Source organism: Bombus affinis, chromosome 5 (genome assembly GCF_024516045.1).
Source record: "Bombus affinis isolate iyBomAffi1 chromosome 5, iyBomAffi1.2, whole genome shotgun sequence".
NCBI classification, from domain to species: domain Eukaryota; kingdom Metazoa; phylum Arthropoda; class Insecta; order Hymenoptera; family Apidae; genus Bombus; species Bombus affinis.
In genome coordinates, this window is record NC_066348.1 from 124731 (window position 1) to 145122 (window position 20392).

The following is a 20392-nucleotide window of genomic DNA, read 5'->3' on the forward strand; positions in this document are numbered from 1 at the left end:
TCCATCGGCCTGACTGCACGTTGCGGCATCTAAAATCTTACGGACTTCAATGCCCTTCTTCTGTGCGCTTCTCAACCGTGCAATCAGCCCGTCCTCACACTCAGCCATATCCACAGCACCCGGCAGTGGATTTCTACTCGGGGTATCCGCATACTCCGAGTCCGTTGGTTTTATAATACCCTCGTCTGTCCACGCCTCCATCAAATCGTCCACTTCCCTTTTCTCAGACGGCGCCAGCCGTCGCGATCTTCGTACCACGGGTTTGTCGCTTTTCAACACGATTTTCGCGGTTATCCCGATCTCCCGCGTCTTCTCTGGCTTATACCCCCTAATGATATCGCGGATCGCTTCATGGTAGTGAGGTTCTTGTACGTGCGCTAGATCTATCTCGTCGGTCTGTTCTATCGCGTTGACCTTCAATACCTCCGACGCGTCTTCGTGACCATCATCCTGCCCGTCAAGCCGTAGGAAGCTCACCTCGCCCCGTTTGACCCGCAACTCTATCTGATCCAAAAAGTCAGTACCCAGCAGCAGGCTGTGGCTCCTCAATACCTTGTTTGAGACGACGTGCAACGTGACCGTGAATGCACACCCGTCGACCATCATTATCTTTGTAAATTCGCCCCAGGTCTCATTGCCCGTGGAACCCAAACCATCAAACCTAAGCTTACCATTTCCTAGCGGTTGTGATCCTAACCTCGCATACTCGTCTGATCGTATGAACGTGAGATCACTACCCGTATTTACCAACGCTGTAAACCTACATCCATCTATCGTCACCACCTTCATGTATCTCTTCTTCTTGGGTCTTGAAATGATGTAGGTCTTCTTCGGTTGTGCTGTACACCTTGACGCCATGTGTCCAAGTTCGTTGCACCTGAAGCACCTCACACCTTTCTCTTTCTTCGGACATGTAACACTTAAGTGATCGTCACCGCCGCAATTGAAACACCTTTTGAGATCACTGCTCGTTTGTCTCGACTGATTCCGCATTGCTGATCGTTCTGCTTTATCGTCCCTGTGCTCTCCAAGTTTTGTTTTCGCCTTCATATCTCTTTTCATCGCTTCATACTGCTTGAAGCGTTCCCTCAACTGCTGCATATTCCTGGCCCCGGATAGTATAGCTTTATTTGAGACTCCATCGGGAATACCTTGGATTATATAGTCGATCACCGACTGTGTATCGATTCTTCCTTGCCCCGCAAGCTCACGCATACTATACATATATTGGAGCAGACTCTCGTCTGCTCTTTTCGTTCTACGCGCTAACTCTTGATGTACCTGCCGGTCACTCACTGCGTCTTCGAATTCATCTACCAGTGCCATTTTAAACTTCGCCCAGGACTTCATGCATCGTTCCTGGCGTACGAAAGCTTGAGCAGAGCCTGTGAGAAGCTTCCTCGCGAAAACCACCATGTGGATGTCCGACCAGCCACACACTTCCGCCATTTCCTCGAAATCTCTTATCCACTGAGTTACATTCGGTAGGTCATCTCCGCTGAATTTTTTTAACGAGCCTTCCACGTCTTCAAACGTTAACACTGTGCACTTACGCTCGTCTTGGCTTCGACGTCTTCCCACTGGAGTCACCCGAACTTGACTATTGAAATCGTGATTCCCTGGATCGTTGCCGTCTAAACGGTCCCCAATCACGCCCATCTCATCGTCATCGTCGTCCTCTAAATCATCGTCGTCGTCATCGTCTTCTTCTCGTGCACCGTGTTCCCGCTCTAAACGTACCGCAGCCAGCAATCGCGCTACCAGCTCGCGTTTTCTACCCGCTAATCTCAGCCGTCGTCTTCTCAGCTCGTCTTTTAACTCCGGTACTTGCATCTGAGCCACCTGCTCGTCAGTCAACACTGCTTCTCCTGCATTGTAGTCACTCATTGTTCCGAAATATCCCTTTCACTTGTCACTTAGCGCTCTAGATCCCGGCTCGAGCCCCCAAAATTTATGTAGTATCCAAATGGGTCTTAGAGAGAAAGGACAAGTGATGATGTTTTGATTTAATATATATTATTAAGAGCAACGAAATGATTACAATGCTGTTCTACGTTCTATTCTCGCATGCAGCTTTCTGCTTCCCAATCCAAACTCTGTCCACTCCGCACACTCCACACGCTCTGCACGCTCTCCACACTCTACACGCTCTGCACCCTCTACCTTTTCCCGTTCTTCGGAACAGGTATCCCGAAACCCCCCGTGGTTAAGGTCACGCAGCTTTTTCACGAAAACTGTCCACTTAAAGGTACATTGATGCTAAACGGTATTTTGTTTACCGTTCGGCCGATACCTTAGGCCTTTTGGCCCCGGTACTACATGTATCCGTCCTGACATTGCAGACGAAATAACATACGATCGTGAATCATTTTAGTCACCGATGAGAATAATTGGTTCCATTAACGCGTTTATACGTACATTGTAACATACACTGTAATATTACACAACAACACGATACATAAGATTTGTCGCATTACCAATGAAAATGCTGTTCTCATTTTGTAAATGTATACATGGAGTTTCATTCCTTATGTGTTTCATAATAATATTACGATGAATATTGATTAATAAGTCAATAAAATTACAATATCGATAATACGAAGCTCAGAAATAAGAAAATAATAATGATGTTCTCGTTCTAATGATGTCGATAAATCAAAGAACAATTGATAATATAAAAAGGGGATGTTCTTAAGAATACGATGCTCATAATTATAATAATTACAAATACAATCAAATCTACGAGAATGAGATTTATAACACTGCTAAGTTATTACTCGATCGTTCAACGAACCAATATAATTTAAATTGTAAATTTTAGAAAAATTGTTATAGCAATACACTACCAATAAATTGTATAAAGTAACAAACTTTTCTAAAAAAAAAAAAAAAACTCATTAATCTCGATATAATAATAAATACTTTTTATCGATTTCCATTTTTCCATTATCCTCTACTTAATTCCCAAGGATGTCAATGAGATACATATTAGGTTGTTCCAAAAGTCTCTGTCTGTTTTATAAGAAAATAATAGATGCACAACATTTTTTCTTTTATATTATTTTATTGAATTTTGTATGATCCGTTTTCTACTAATAGAACAAAATGGATCATAATGTAAAACAAAAAATGATGTGCATCTGTCACTTCCTTATAAAACGAAAGAAACTTTTGAGAAAACCCAATAGAATGGGAATTTTCTCGTGGACACATAACATTAGAAAATTGTACACAACTTTTATTAAAATTCCTTCGTACGATCTCTGTACAATATTCTTTTATTAATTATACCTTAATTTTCTTTTTATTTTACTTTAATTTTTAAGTATCCTCCGATTGGTTTCCAATTATTTTGATTATTTTGCAGGAAGCGAACAATTTTAACGATCGGCATATTTTTCGATACTCGTAAACAAGAGTGTACAACCTGGACGTTTATACACACCCACATTTCTCTCAAACGCACAAACATCCGCATTCCGTTTATAATACTAAAATTTCGCTGGAAACAGGAAAACGCGAGATCAGGTATCTACTAAATCGCTTAAACTATATAGTTTATACCAGCGCGTTTACAGCTGTAACCAATTAACGTAATTACACTGCCTAAATGAAAGCATTCAGTTTATACTCGTGCATTCTGTTCTTTCAACAGCATCCTGGAAATCTGCGTGTTATCATTTTCGTAGAAATCGAGAGAGCTTAGGTTGAATGTAGATCCGACATCGTCAAACGGAAAATTACAAAGTTCTTGAATTCCTGGAAGGTTCTAACGGGATATAGGGTTTTGTTCCAATGGAAAACGCATATTTCTAGGAATCGGTTTTAATTAAATTTCCACATTCGTGAACAAAGGGATATGATTTATCGTGCGATAGCATATAATGAAAACTAAGGCAAAGAATGGAATTTTTTGTTTTTCGTAGAAAACGTGAGACGACATCGCCTTGTTAAGAGGGAATAAAACCATTCCAGGAAAGAATAACGATCGTCGTTAAGCGTAATGTAATTTCTTTCTGAAGAGTCATACTAATCTATCGCCCACGCGTAATGCCTCGATGCTAAGCATCTCTCATTTTGCATCTCGTTCGTTGCCATTCATCTCGTCGTGTAAAACGCAAATAAAATGGAAAGAAATATTTTTTATTCCAAGAAGCAATTATTCAAACAACAATTTATCAACGGATAAGAAAATCAGAAATGTCCCTTTTAATATTTTTAAAATTAATATTAAAACCATCTTTCTCTTCTTTTTTACACTCTTACTTATCTGAAATTCTTTATCTCCTAATTTCGATAAACCATTTTACAAAACGTAGGCTATTGCTCGTTTTACGTTTAACTGTTATGAAATTTTGCAGTCCATTTACACATGATCTTGCGAGTAAAGTACATTTTGCCAAAAGTAATCGAGCGACTGTCTACTTTTGAACAATACTGTACCCAACAGCTACTTACAGTGGCTACAAAAAGTATTTCTGTATTATTTCTACTATTGTGTTTATCCCAGCGTGTTAATCAATTCTATTAATTGAAAGCATATTAATTGTCCTCTGTCTGCAAAAGCCTTACCGACATTTACACGCTGGATCGTTTAGGATCATGCAATATCTGTTTACGTTCTCGTGTTTTAAAAAGTGTGCTCAAAAATTCTTGAATACTCTTGCAAGTTGCTAGAATATCTTCCAATAATTTTCATATCGATACATGTGAATCTTTTTATGCGAAGCGGAATCTAAGCAAAAATATGAAGAAAGTGGAAAATCACTTAAAGTCACTGGTCGAAAACCATCCACTATGCAGATGGACAGATAAATTTCGCGTCACTTGATAGTACTATCGTATGACTACGAACTATTGACACTAGTTGAAAGTGAAATGTAACGGCTGATGAAAAAAAATTGAAAAAGATAGAGATACGTAAGTATTAGCATTAGGTTGGCATAAAAGTTTCTTTCGTTTTGTGAGGAAATAATAAATGTACATTTTTTGTATCATATTATTGTATTGAATTATGTATGATCTATTTTGTAGTAATAGAATCCATTTTATTTTATTCATACAGAATTCAATAATAATAACATTATATTTCCTTATAAAACTAAAGAAACTTTTGGGACAACCTAACGCATATAAATACCTTTTCACAGCCACTGTATAAGATTATAAAAGATACTGATATACAAGATATTGTTAGCTGTAGCTGCACAGCCACCACGCACTGAGCATCGCAAATATCGAAAGCCCCGAAGAAAATTTGAAGAAGAAATGCTGTAATTTTATAAAAGTGAATTCTAATCGACGAGACGAGTAAACGTGTGACATATATCGTAGAATAGAAAAAACAGTGTGTAATAGGCAAAAAAAGAAATGTTTAATATAAATTTTACTTAGAATTCATACACGTAAGTAGATATGACTTTTCTGCCAGTCACTGTGCATTATCTGACATAATTTATCTCTCGTACTTATTCTTTCATCCAGGCAAAGGAAGCTGTCGGAACAGATCTAATTCCCGTTCATTAGATTCGTCGCCTTACTGAATACGATATTCTCGAGTTCGCGGTTCAAGGGAAAGCGAAGAATTCTGGTGGGGTCGAGAGCAACGTTCAAGATGAAATCCTCGGCCCTTGTTAAATCGTCTCGGTCGGGGTCGAACAATGCGTTCGCCAGCATCCTCGTTTCTCTGTGATTGCACATAAAGCTGCCATTATTAGAACTTCAGTGGGCGGTAAGCGCTGGTGCTTTTTCCAGTCTCGCGTTCGCGCTTACTCTTACGCACAATTCGCCGCTGCAATCGCGTGCGTTTCCAGCCGCGTTCATCCGTCCATGTGGCTGCCAGTCGTAGCACGAAGCTCGTTCGTCGCGTTTACTCCACCTTTTTCATTGAAAAATTTTATCCGGAATATCACGTTCGACTCGACGACCGATTAATTATCGTATTTTACTTTCACCGATGGTGCATCATTTTCATGGGAAACGTTTAAATTTCCACGTGGTGCCACGTGGTGGAAAAATTGGCCACCGGTTGCTGCACGACGCTCCTTCGTCGCGTTTATTCCACCTCTTCGGCGAAACGTTCCATCCGGAACGTCGCGATCGACACGAGATCGAAATTAATTATATTCTACTTTCTCCGATGGTGGATCGTTCTTGCGCGAAAGAAAATTAAATTCCTACGGCACGTGGTGAATAAATTGGCCACCAGTTGCTGCACGACGCTCCTTCGTCGCGTCTACTCCACTTTTTCGTCGAAACCTTCTGTCCGGGGGTATCGCGATCGACCCGAGATCCGATCGATCGTCTTATCCTTCCGTCCTTTTCGCGAAAGTCGTTCGAATTTCTGTGACGCGCGCGTGGAAAATATCGGCGCGAATCTTCGAGTTAGTGTGAATCTTTGGCTCGAATTTGATGATTCGTTCGCGTGGGAATCGCACGGCGAGGCGTGCGATTGTCGCGATCGCTCTTATCGCTCGCTCCACTTACGTTCCGCTTCGTTCTACCGACTACTAGTTTGCTGCATTCCCGGTTACTTTACTGGTGGTGAAGCGTTAATCGACGCGAGTTACCGCCGACGAGTTTGTTACGATACGCAAGTACAGTGGAAAAAGGAGTTTAGCGAAACAGTTTCGTAAAGCTAAACGATTGGACGAATCGAAAGGAATTGGAAGTCGTTCTAAGAATTCTGTTCGAAGACAGCTTTGAGAAGGCGAACGGCGATTGAAAAAAGAAGAAATTGAAAGACGTGGAAGGAAATCGAGAAACGTTCGAATTCAACGAGGCAGTTTCGTACGCCTAGAGACGATGATCGAAGGAAATTGAGAAAGATTCGTCGTTCGAAACTCGTCGCTCTGTATCAATTTGGTATAAATAGGTCGAGCAAATATTCACGGTTAATCTTTTCGATAAAGCACTACCTACAAAACCACTGCATTCTATGATTTCATTTCATCTCTGGTGTACCGTAGAATCGTTCCCTTCTCCATTATACGATCGATTAAACAACACCCTGTGTATTAAAACCAACGATTCACCTTCGTATTACTTCCGCGCGAGCTACGTGATAAAGCGCGAGACATTGAAAATGTTAGATCGCGAGAGTATCGTCGCATCCGCGTCTATATGACACGGCGTTTCGAACGCGTTACGAACCGGCGAAATGAAATGAGAATATCGGGTCTGCGAACTAGCTGCTTTCATCGCGATAACTACGTCTGCGAGTGAACGAGCATGCCTGGCGAGTTTTGGGTAGCCAGAAAATCCTATTGAAATTTCGATCAAAGCGCGCGAGACATGACGCGATCGAAACTTCCCAGTTTTCTCCTCGCCACGTGGCTGCTCGGCACGATCGCTACTAAGTCGCGAATGAGCGACTTTCTGCAAAGCTTGCAGGAGTACGAGATCGTTTACCCTCGAGTGATCCCGAATGAGAGCGCGCGGAACAGAAGATCGACCCACGAAGACCGAGAAACTTGGCGCGAATATCTCCACCAAGAGCCGGTGTTCCTCGAGATCAGCAACTGGACCTTAAGGACCATGGCCAACGATCGATTGATACTGTCGTCGAATTTCACCGTGAATTGGGTGCGCCAGGGTAAAACCAAGTCCGAGCGACGTAACGCCAAGGCGAACTGCGATCTTCGACAAGGCAGCTTGGAAGGAGACGCGAGTTCCTTCGTCGTCGTGACGATATGCGAAGAAGAAGTGTACGCCTTGATGTTGATCGGGCAGAGATCGTTCTTCGTTCAGCCACTGACGAATGGCCAGCATGTGATGTTTCAGCCGAAAAACGAGAAGTGGTGGTCGATCGGGAATAATTCGAGCTTCGTGTCTGTGAATCCGGAAAATCCTGCAGGTGAGAAGGATCGTTATCGCGATGGCTTTTCATCTTTCGTTAGACGGTTGGATGTAGGTGATTGGTTGATCGATTTACCGACTTCCTTGCCAATTATGTTATAAGCTTCTTACTTTGCGATCCGCCGTTAATTGCTTCTTCTATTCTAAAATTGACTCTGATCGTGATACTGTAAGAACTGATAGCGTCGATATGATAATACCATACATAGAGTATGAGAGTAATCGTAGTACAAACGAATATATATATATTCGGTTTAATAAATTTAATTTAATAAATTTAAACCATCAAACAGGGAGGGCTTAATCTGCAGGCAAAAAGAAGAAAAAGAAATAATCATTTACAAAGCGAACGACCATTAGCTAATTCCAATTTGAAAATATAGCTAAAGTCAAAGTCATTTTGAACAAATGTTTCCTGTACGCGTTACCGTTTGGCATGGACGAACGTCTCGGACGTTGACGTCCGTACATTTATATATATATATATATATGCATTTCTGATAATCATTTTCAACTCGCACAGGGAAGAAACATCACTGAGGCTACCGTGAATTAAATTCGCGTATCAAGTAACAGGATAGATACGATGCATACGAAGCTTTGCGTCGTTATTCGAGGTAGGAAAAGCTTTAGCAGTGATATCGAGAAAAGCGAAACTACGAAATCATCGCTGTCGTCGAGACAGAAATTGCTGCGAATATCGCGGAAAGCAGAGCGACGGTAAAGAGTATTACAGGAAAAAGTTGTTCGGAATATTAGCCTTGGCAAACATATTTCAAAGCCGTTGAATATGGCGAGATTGTCCGCTTTGTAAATATTTACCGAAAAACATGTCGTACGAAGCTGGGCAATAAACGCGTTTTTCCAGAGTTACAAACAAGTATCGTACGTATGACACAAGTAACGACGAATTTTCCATTCCACGGCACGCGACAATTGACCGTATTATCAGCGTTTCGTCAAAGTTTCAAGAACTGTGTTTTCTTTTCTGTATTTATGGTTTCGCAACTGTAAAACGGAAGGTTTATTCTGGAGATGCGAGTTCGCGTGAACAACTAGCGCAACGAGTAAAAACACGCGGTTTTTGCAACTCGATCGAATTGTTAGCAATTGTGTGTACGAGATCGTATTACTCCCATCGTTGATCGATGTCAGGCTTCTATCCGAGCACACGGACAACGTTTTCCAACGACCAATCAAAGATACCAGATAATAATTTTTCATTGTATCATTACTGTAGCTATTAACGACACGGGCTTGTTGTCGCATGATAAAAAGCATGCAACTGCGCTGACACGATAATACAGCGAACTTTTGCACGCTGCGATGGAAAACGCGTCGTTACCTGTTTCGTACGAACGATACTCGTTTGTAATTCTGTAAAGAAACGTCCGTTGACGAACATTATATAAAGTTCTTCCTTCTTCTTCTTCTTGTCTGTAAATCAACTCCTTACAATTTGACGGTTTAAATTTGGCACACCCCGTATATACAGGATGCAACCGAACAACGCCTGAAAGCGAGAACAACGCGAATCCTTGTGGAAAAATGAAGAAAAAGTATAGGATAAAACGTTCTCATTTTCGACTTGGAGAATCGAGTCTGAAAATTTATCAAGTATACTCGAACTGTATCCGAATATCGGTTCGAATAATAAATTTATTTAATTATATAATTAATTTATTACAAAGGAAATACAATCTGGATGTGAATGTTAAATGGAAACAAATTTTGCTAAGTTGAAAATCGATCGAATCGTAATTACCACGACTCGTTGTTTACAGATTAAAAATCTGTTTTACGAATACGAGGAGCTATATATCTACTATTATTAATCAATTTTTATGAAAAATTTCGTACGATGCGCGGATAAATTCTAATTTGATAAATTGTTGGAAAGGTGGAAAATTGAATGCAATAAAATTACGTGGCACGGTTTACACGGTTGCAACTTTATGATCCACTTAGGTCAAGTAGCAATGAAATTTATTGCATATATCGGAAATTCAAGGCACGTAATTGGCAGTTTATAAACAAATTATTTGTTCTCTTAATTAAATTGCCCGCGTCGAAAGCTGTGAAACGTTTTTGTATCGAAATCGAAGAATCCAACATCGCGATCCTATGAATCGAAGAATGCGACGTAAATGTTCGAAGTATGGTTGAGAAACGATAGAAAATTCCAAGTGTTACGCTGTATTTCTCGTTCGATTTAAATCGAAATTTTAATGAGGAACAGCGTCGATTGATATTTAAAAGTGAAACGGTTAAGAGCAACGATACAGGTTTTGTTAAAAGCAATTGGTCTATTTACCTCGCTGTTTAAACGGGTTTGTTTGACGTTACTTTGATCAATTTCCATTGACACTTTTATAGATAGCATTCTTTTTTACGGATGGAAAGCCGTCTGATGGAAATTTGTCTGAAATGTCCGTCGTAAAATTGCATTTTCGCGGGCAACAGAAAACAATGGAATTTTGTACAAAAGCGCAATACTTTAATTAGCGCAAAATTCCATTTTCCCCGCTGGGAAATTGAATTTTCTATTAAAGCGTGATACGTTTAATCAGCGGTGGCGTAAATTCAACAAACTAACAACTGGAATATTGACTTGTCACAATTTCGTGACACCGTATATGTCGTTGATACGTTCCAGTCTGGTCGTATTTACAATTTCAGAAATTTTGCAACTATTTTTTCATTTTATCCGTAACGAGAATAGCGAAGATAAGACAGGCAAACGTGGTAAAACGTTGATAATTCGGTTACAGGGAAATCGAATAAATTTGAAGTTGAAGAAAGTAAGAGAAAGTCGAAACGAAGCAAACGCGATTCCTTAAGCCACGATGTTCAGGGATTTTATAATCTTTCCGGTGACGTCTTCGACGTGGAATACCCAGAAGCTGAGAAATTGATTCTGTACGATGAAAAAGACGATGTCTCCACAGAATACAACGATACAATAGCGGAAGAATTATCGATCGACGTAAATCCTGTTGAGAAATGCTCAGTTGGTATGACCGCTAGTTACTAAAAGGTTACTAGGGTTATGTTGGTACGACGCTCTTTTGTCATAGGAGTCGACCACGCCTTAATTGCTAAGACGCATTGGGAGAGTTTAGACGTTTGCTGTGTGATTTGGTGTTTTGTATAAGAGAGAAAATAAAAGGTGTGATAACCAATCCGAGTGGATCCGAGATTGATTATCAACCCCAACCTATATAAAATAACAAATCCCGAGGAAATTGGATACTTCTCTGGTCCTAAATGGCAAAGGAACAGATTATCAAGTAAGTCAAATATTTTTCCAAATGCCATTCTTGTACAATCGTTGCTTTTCTACTTACCACGTACAATATAGCGGTTAATAAATTAACGAATCATCGAATATTACTGAAAGAAAGAAATTGTACTGATATTCCAATCTATCGTGTACAAAAGTAATAATAACAGCATGTAATATAAGAATAGCTTATCTTCAGCCTTAAAAGGAACTCGGTTTACAATTATTCTCCCTATTGCGTTCCACTCTCGCTTGATCTTCTACACGTTCATCTATATTTCGCTGTTTTTAATTTATTTTATTATTCCCTGTCTATTACACATATGTATATTGTCCATTGCACGAATCTTTATCTATCTTGCCTAATTTAATGTAAAAAAATAGAAAAATAGAAAAATTTGCTGGAGGAATACGTTTACCAAAATTTGTCAAGAATTTTAAAGAAATTTGCAGGATGAAATTCACGGTGATACCGAATTGATATTTTTGAAATTATACTTTTGAAATAATTATTTATACCATAATAATTATTCCACGAATACTTGCTCGTAGATATTAATTTATGCTTTTAATAATCATGCGTTTAAGCTATCAAGTCGAGTCGAGTAGACTTTCTAATTTCGTGGAAGATAAGTCGATTTCTAAGATAAGTCATTTCTAGAGAAAAGACCAGCTGCTAAGGATTCGCCGCCACGATGGCTAGAGCTTGGAATAGCTGCTGATTACTCCGTGGTAGATTTTCATGGAATTCGAGTACAGCAATATATCTTGGCTCTTTTAAACATCGTAAGTAATACCAAACGAAATTCTGTTATTATACTTAGATATAGAATACCTCCTCCTACATATGTACGCAAGCAACCGGGAAACATAGGGCAGAGTTATGCGTATCTCTGTATTTTCAAGGTACGCTACTTGCTTTCAAACATCTCGATCGTATACTCGGATGGAAGCTCTGTATTTTCTGTTTACATTGTTCAAAGCTTACACGTATCTTTTAAAAAGTTCAGCGAATAATTTATCCGTAATGGAATTTTGTAATCGATTAATTTCAGCCATTCGGTAATTGGTTTTCCAATGCTGTTGAGATTAATAACGTACATTTCTAAGATAAATATAACGAATAAAATTAATTTTTTAGGAAAATTATATAAGATACGATGTATTTACGAGAGTTTTGAATAATAATTTATTTGTAAGGCTATAATACTGTTTTAACGCCTGTTACATTTTCGTACGTATTTTAATCCTAGGTCAGTGCAATTTACATGGATCCATCGCTCGAATCCAACATGATTCCAGTGATCGTACGAATGATTTTATACGCGGAAAAACGAGACGGTATGGTAAGCGATTTCCATTAAATTAAATCATTTAAGTAAAGTAGTAACTATCTGAGATACGCATATGCGAGTGTCAATTATTTTATTTTCTACTTATCTGTACAGTGTATGGTATATAAATTATATAGGTCAAAATATCTGCGCATGACGTTTTAGGTCGATAAAATTCAACGAGTTCCATTTTGTTAAATTGGACAACCGTGAACGATCCCTTGTCTTTGTTGCAACTACGGGAAGATAGGAGAAACCTATCTTCCACGAACGATGCCCCCCGTCAACAACCTCCCCTCAAGGACGGCCAGCATCTCTTTCAAAACGCCGATATGGAGATCGACCAATTAGCAACAGCGCTCATTTCCCTCACCTTTGGAACGAAAGCTTTCTTTGACGAATCCGAGGATCTCATGTCCTTAGACCCACCCAATATAGTTTTCCTCGACGGCATCGTCGAGACGGAGAGTCACTCTCCGGTACGATCTCGACGACGATTCAAGTAACTCTCGGATACGTAGTGATTGCCCCATGCATTAACATTGAGTACAACTTAGACGCTAAAGAAGAGTAGAGTTCGTCATCCCGTTGACCGTGGATTCGTTATTGAGCCTAGGATCATCGTCATTAGCTTCTCGAGTATCAAATTATCGCGATTACTTGTCCAATTCCATCATGGTCATGTTTGTACTGGTAAATATCTCCTCTATTGCATAACGATCACGTCTAGCGCCAATAGGGATTCGTTTCACGCCCTTAACCCTAACTCTAATCTTAAAGCCAAATCGACATATATATATGTCGGAGATGGAAAAACACCGGAACCTCTCCTTGGATTCTCGGGAATACCGTAATGTTGTAATTTAGATTAAACAAATGTCGCTCCGATTGTTCGAGGTTTATGATAGTGAGCTTGGGCTCGAGGCGACAACCAGTCGCCGAACGTAGCCGCGGTCAAGGGATGAACGTTTTATCTAACAAAGGCACAGAGTAACTCTATACCTCTCCTTTAAAGAAATAGCCGTAGCGACACGTGGCAGTAAATATTTCAAAGGTTTCTGTTCCGTGGCTCGCCACACGCAGATCCTATCCTTCGGGTAAGATGATCTCCAGATGGCAATATACCTCCGCAGTATGTTTAGCTAACGTGAGGACCCGCAATAAATCTTAAGATTTAGTCAAGCAAAGTTCTTCATTTAGACAAACGGTCCTTGTTGCAACTACGGGAAGATAGGAGAAGCCTATCTTCCACGAACGATGCCCCACGTCAACAACCTCCCCTCAAGGGCGGCCAGCATCTCTTTCAAAACGCCGATATGGAGATCGACCAATTAGCAACAGCGCTAATTTCCCTCGCCTTTGGAACGAAAGCTTTCTTTGACGAATCCGAGGATCTCATGTCCTTAGACCCACCCAATATAGTTTTCCTCGACGGCATCGTCGAGACGGAGAGTCACTCTCCGGTACGATCTCGACGACGATTCAAGTAACTCTCGGATACGTAGTGATTGCCCCATGCATTAACATTGAGTACAACTTAGACGCTAAAGAAGAGTAGAGTTCGTCATCCCGTTGACCGTGGATTCGTTATTGAGCCTAGGATCATCGTCATTAGCTTCTCGAGTATCAAATTATCGCGATTACTTGTCCAATTCCATCATGGTCATGTTTGCACTGGTAAATATCTCCTCTATTGCATAACGATCACGTCTAGCGCCAATAGGGATTCGTTTCACGCCCTTAACCCTAACTCTAATCGTAACGCCAACCCGACATATATATACATACATATATATATTTTATACATACATACATATATCAATTTTTATACACACAATTATACATATTTATATATGTATGTGTATATATATATATATATTTATATAATATATTACAATCATTTAATAAACTTTCATTTTCATTTAATATTTTCATTTAATAATTTAATAAACCTTCGTCCCGCAAAGGCAAATAAATTCACGCATAACATTTCTTTGTTCTAGGATTGTATTTGTTGAAAGATGGATAGCATTAAGCGCTGGAATAAAGAATGACGAATCGTTATTCTTTAACCATCGTACTTAGACACATATTTATTGAGCTACTTGTATTTTAATCGAAGTCTAATATCCTCCATCTGTAGGCGTAAATATTACTGCCGTTGTTAATGTTATTTAAGTTTTACTACTGGAAAGGACATTTAAGTTTGAAGGCAGGCAAGTCTACTGTTCTTAAAGCTGACATTTAGACATCTAAGATTTTTTGTGTCTTTATTGACAAAAATATATTTGACTTTGCATATCTAAAATAAAGGATTTGCGTTATTTAATGATATGAGATAAAAGAAATACTATGCATATGATTTGATTGAAATTTTGAAAGTGTATAGACCCTGTTTTAGAAATATGAGTATTCATTCGGTAGACTATAAATTTATATTACAAAATTAACTGTTTTCTACTTTTGTTGTACTTTTCTTCTACTTTCTGGACATTTTACTGGAAATGCTGGAGATTTTAAATCAGTAATTAATAAAGTGAATTCATAAAATAACTTTTAAACGCATTGCTATCTAAAGTACAAATTCTTACGTTTTTAAAAATATATTCTTATAGTTATTGTATGTAACGTACTTGAATCTTTACGTGTATGGTTAAAATATTTTGTCCGCATTTTATTCAGTCATTTAAAATATCAAAGCAAACTTATTTCAAGTGAAAAATAATCCTTATTCCTATAAGCAGTATTCATTACAAGAACTAATTTTACATATATAATCGTAACAAAAAAGAAACATTAAACAGGCATTTATAGTTATTGACATTTATCTTTTGTATGTTCATTTACGAGGAAATGGTACTTAATGTAAAAGCGACTGGATTTCATATTTTTAACTATTGTGTACATGTATTGAATCTTATTGTTCTTCTTAAAAATTAAATGAATACTCATAATCCTAAAACATCCTTTCTATGTTGTACTAGATATATATACAATTAAAATGTGTAATAATGTGAATGATAAACTAGTTCGAATAATTATTTTGCTTAAACGTAAGTTAATTGAAATCAGATGAATGTTATACACGCATTATACCGTGCATTATGAACTATTGATTGATTGATGCTCATATTTAATTATTAACGAGAAAATTAGAAAAATCAAATTGAATTTAATCTGTCCTTCTTATATTTATTAAGATGAGTTCTGGGACTTGAAACACTCGAGATTAGAAATTTTGATTAATGTTTCACATTATCACTGGACGCTTGTTGTAATATCTTTTGTACGAGATACACTATACATACACAAGATCAAAATGGAATTTCGAAACGGTCGTATCGTTCAACAAAAATCTCTTTTATCTTTGATCCTCTTCATAAAAATGCAATTCTCCTTTACAGAACATCATATAACATTTATTGTACGATATATTGTTCAATTATATTTCGAAATTTTCAGCTTCGAATCTTTGTTTAATTATACTGTAGAATTAAATATCATGCGTTATTTAAATATAGAGATAGACTAAACTTTTGTCCACATTTATTAAAGCTGTATCAACTGAGATGTTTAAATTTGCGAAATTTCATGGACTTTTATATTTAATTTTTCATCATGAATCCCGCTTTGCGATACAATACATATTAGATTTATAATATCTTAAATTTACAGTACCAATGCTGATTTTATCTGAAACTATTTGTTTGCAAATGATATCTTTCTTCGTTGGAATTACCCTTCACTTATAAATTAATAATTATTAACATTGAACAGTATTGTTAAACTTCAATAAAAATAGGATCGATAACTAAATGTTAGTTAAAGAAACTTCCTATTACAGGTATAACAAATCATATTGAATTTTGTTTAGAAAACAATAATAAAAATGGGTGTCTTTTTGTGAAAGTAATTTACAGCATATCACTCGACTTATTCATATAAGAGATATTAGTTTGTTTAAATACCCTGTTGCACCATTTTATTCATTTTCAACCCAATTTTTTCACAACATTAAAAAATATTTTAAGCCTGAAGAAAAACATGAAAAACTTCTTATTAGCATGATTTCATGCTAAACATCCTCTTAAGATATTATAAATCTTTCTTGTTTACTAAAACCAGAGCCTAACTGAAATATACGAGTATCGCAACAGGATTAATCGTAATACATGATTAAATACAAGCAATATGTAAGCTATATTTTTACTTTTTACTTCAGAAATAAATATTTCACGAGCATCGTCTTTAGCTTAAGGAAAATAAACTTGTGAAATTTAATTTAAAGCTTCGTAAAACATGGAAATGTTGCAGGATAACAAATCAGAAAAGATATATTAAATAAATCGCAGTTCAGGTATCTATAACATGTGATTCTCTTAACAAATCTGTTTCATTCATCAAGCAACTGCAAAATTTCCGTAAAATCAGAAGCGGTTTCACAAATTATAGGCATTCGTAAACATGATAGATAAGAGTTAGTATCGCGGCGTTTTAGAGTATCTATGAGCGTAATATGGAAAGTAAAAAGATGTATAATAAAAATAGTTCACTTTCCAAGCTATCGCTAACATTGTAACGAATTATTATACATATAACGGCTCACGAAACTACTCGGACGCTTACAGAAACTTTCCATGAATATTTTGTTGAAGCTTTTCATGAATTTCAAGATGCATTAGGCTGTCTCAAAAGTTTCTTTCGTTTTGTTCTATTACTACAAAATAGATCATACATAAATCGATAAAATAATATAAAACAAAAAGTGTCGTGCATCTATTATTTCCTTATGAAACGAAAGAAACTTTTGAAACAAATGTAAATAGGAATTATAAGATGCTTATTGATTACCATCGGTATTTGGACAGTTAATTATGTATTGTATAAATAAGTCACAATATTTTTAGTAGGAGCATTTTTACCCCTAATCAATCATATGTTTAAAAATACTCTTTACATTGTACATTAGTTTTTTGCTATGTGTACGTCTGCAATAAGCATCTTCTAGCTTCCATATATATATTTCCAAATTAGTCTCAATTTTTACCGGTGTAATCATGATAGACACGTCTCGTTACATTGAAGTGAAGTGAAGAAAAACACTAACACACATAATATATATTCGCAAAAATCTTCTATCTAATATTTTCGTCAACTACTGTATACACATTTATTAGATATTTGTGTGAGATTAAAATCGACAGATACGATAAAAGAATATTGTAGAGGTATAGCAATAAGAAAGTACAAGGAAAGTATAGCTCGTTAATTTGAATTACTCCAGATTGTCAGTCATCTATTAGGTCGTGTTAATCTCTGAATAAATTCTTAAATAAATAAGTGTTAATTCAACGAGAGAAACTTAGCATTTATTAGTATTTGTGCTTCTACATTACATAATGAATAGGTCTTTTAGGGAAGAAATTCTTAGATAAAGAAGTGTTAATTAAACTAGAGACACTTAACATTTATTAGCATTTGTTCTTCCCCATTACTTCTTGAATAGGTCCTTTAGGGAAGAACAGAGAGACGGTTCGCTGAATTCCGTCTGCTTTTGATTCTTGCTATTTCAAAACCAATTTGTCACTTTACCTGACATTGGTTTGTTCGGAGATACCGAGGGCTTTCCGCTCGACCCGGAAGCCCTCGGTATCTACGTATCGTTTCCCTTCTGCGCCGTTAACATCTTCTCAATTGCGCTACCAAATACCTACGGACAAAATTGTTCTTATAAATTTATGAATATTATGTGTTTACGTATTTGAATGAAAATTTTTATGAAACGAGATTTCGCGTTAAAATACGTAATAGTAAATACGATAACTTACATGCTCTTTTTACCAAGATGAAAATGTATATGTAAATTTACTTGATGTATATGTAAATAGAAATATTTATATGTAATATTTATATGCTTGTATTTAAAATATTTTCATGCTTAAAGAATAAAGGTCATAATGTTATAAATATTTAAATCCTTGCACCTCTTCTTTATCGCGTAAGAAAGAGAAATTAAAAGTTTCACTCCAGAGAATGAGCTTCGTTCTAAAACAAATCAAATAACATATATTTAAGTATTTAACTGTTATTTAATATTCCTATATTATTAATATAGACGAGAAGTCGATAAGATAGTTTACAATCATTAAGTACAGTATCGCAGATCCACCATCAGAGATCAGTAATATTAAAATAAAATTCATGTTGGATTAAAAGTGTGGTTAAGTTGGGGCTAACCCCAAATTTGCAAATTTTGACCTAAGTCAAAAAGTGGCCATTTTTGCACCTCCTCGCGAACGAAAAATTCTTGTGCGACGTTTAAGAGAATTTATCAAAAAAAAAAAAAAGAAAGAATTATTAGCATTTATACGAAATGTGACATGGAAGTTGAAAAAGATGAGTGTAGAGATGAAAAAATTAAGCAGAGGTCAAACTTACGCGCTACACTTGATCTTCATTTTCTTTAAATTTTGATCCAGCTGATAAATCAGTAATTAAACCAAGGGAACTAAGTTTGAAATCAAGCGAATCTGAAATACTATCAGACTGTTGCTACGTGAGAACAATAGCCATCTTGTACTTCGTATTTGCTCGATTCCAAACTCTAATCGATATACCAGCAAAATTTACCAGCAAAATAATTATTCAGAGATTCTGTCGGTAAAACAATTGAAGTTTAAAATCGAACGAATCCGAATTACTGCGAGATCGTTGGTGGCTATTGTTCTCGTAGCAACAAACTGATGGTACTTCAGATTCGTTTGATTTCAAACTACAATTGATTTATCAATAGAGTTGTCGAAGAGTTATTTTGTCGATATCGGCGTAGAACAATAGCCAACAACGATCTCGCTGTACTTCATATTTCCTCTATTACAAACGTCGATTCATTTACCAGCAGAGCATCTGAAGAATTATTTCACATGGATCATGTAGAAAAAAAAAACGAACACGAAAATGGAACTGTAATAACATTTTTTATTCCTTGTTGAGAGCCGTTCTTAAACATTTTGCAGGAATTTTCCCTTCGCAAGAAGATCGAAAAATAACCACTTTTGACGCTCTGTTTTCATCCCATATGAATTTTATCTTTAATATTACCGATTGATAATAATGTCACTGCGATATTGTCCGCAATGATTGCAAATTATCTTCTCCACGTTTCACCTATATCGATAATACAGAATATCAAACAACAATTATTTAATTTCACGTTGTTGTTGACTTTATTAATTTTTACGATAAAGTGCATTCTCTGGAAGAGATTTTACGATTTACGATTTTCTTTTTCATTCCTCCTTTCACCTACGATGGCTCTTAAACAAGAAACGATATCGTAACGAGAAATACAGCTTACCTGAGCGTCCACTTTGGTTCCACTAGTGTTGTCCCATACAACTTTGTCGTTGACCTCGCTATTAGGAGACTTTTTACCGAACATTTTCTTCACCGCCTTCACTACCTTCAATTTATCGAATCTAAGACTTAAACCAGACCTAAGCTCACTTTTAGCTCCGTTGGAACGGTCGGTCGTTTTTCCGGGCCAGTTTGATCTGCTATCGTCCCGCGAACTCGGCGCTTCCTCGTCGCATCGGTTGATTTCCGTTGCGGAAGACCCTACCGAGCTTAGGATCGATATCAGATCCGTATTGGAGCAGACAATGCCCGCAGCACCGGAAACGGATGCACTCGCGGCTCTTGGCAGTTCCGAGACGCGCTTTCGGAGAGAAGACGTCGGCGAAACCGACAGAGTAGGCATTTCAAATAATCGTTGTTTCGGCTGTTCAGTGTAACGTTGAGCAGAACTGTTACCCTCCAGCGGCTGTATTTCGTACACTTGCTCCGTCGACGTCCTGTACATCCTTAAGCGCACCTGGCAAACGGATTGCTTTTATTCGAAAGACAGTTTCTTTTTTAT

The 20392-nt window shown here is 37.3% G+C and overlaps 2 protein-coding genes and 3 long non-coding RNA genes across 14 annotated transcripts in view; 3 read left to right on the top strand and 2 right to left on the bottom strand.

Moving 5' to 3' along the window:
* Nucleotides 1-20392, bottom strand: part of LOC126916886 (uncharacterized) — a 93103-nt gene that overhangs the window by 69706 nt on the left and 3005 nt on the right. The window lies entirely within an intron of this gene.
* The window catches only part of LOC126916895 (uncharacterized), a 90660-nt gene that overhangs the window by 68975 nt on the left and 1293 nt on the right, over nt 1-20392 (top strand). The gene's annotated exons all lie outside the window — the stretch shown is intronic.
* On the top strand, nt 325-2034 carry LOC126916900 (uncharacterized). Its single transcript, XR_007710813.1, has 2 exons — nt 325-724; nt 1765-2034. It is a non-coding gene; the product is annotated as an uncharacterized LOC126916900 (long non-coding RNA).
* Nucleotides 4399-18441, top strand: LOC126916880 (uncharacterized). Of its 8 annotated transcripts, none has more exons than XR_007710768.1 (6): nt 4399-4937; nt 5204-7855; nt 10629-11147; nt 11802-11926; nt 12394-12486; nt 12640-18441. XR_007710768.1 is itself a non-coding variant. In XM_050723139.1 (2 exons), the coding sequence occupies exons 1-2, from the start codon at nt 7294-7296 to the stop codon at nt 10889-10891; spliced, it is 825 nt and encodes a 274-aa protein (XP_050579096.1). In that variant the 5' UTR covers nt 5360-7293; the 3' UTR covers nt 10892-11147. The 8 variants fall into 8 exon arrangements, 1 of the variants encoding a protein (XP_050579096.1); XR_007710771.1 differs by having other exon boundaries at nt 4399-4920; nt 5198-7855; XR_007710767.1 differs by lacking the exon at nt 4399-4937 and having other exon boundaries at nt 5391-5405; nt 5485-7855.
* On the bottom strand, nt 17822-19846 carry LOC126916891 (uncharacterized). 2 transcript variants are annotated; one of them, XR_007710799.1, is made up of 4 exons: nt 19832-19846; nt 18913-19641; nt 18303-18519; nt 17822-18184 (listed from the first exon to the last, which is right to left on the bottom strand). It is a non-coding gene; the product is annotated as an uncharacterized LOC126916891 (long non-coding RNA). The 2 variants fall into 2 exon arrangements; XR_007710800.1 differs by lacking the exons at nt 18913-19641; nt 19832-19846 and adding an exon at nt 18615-18836.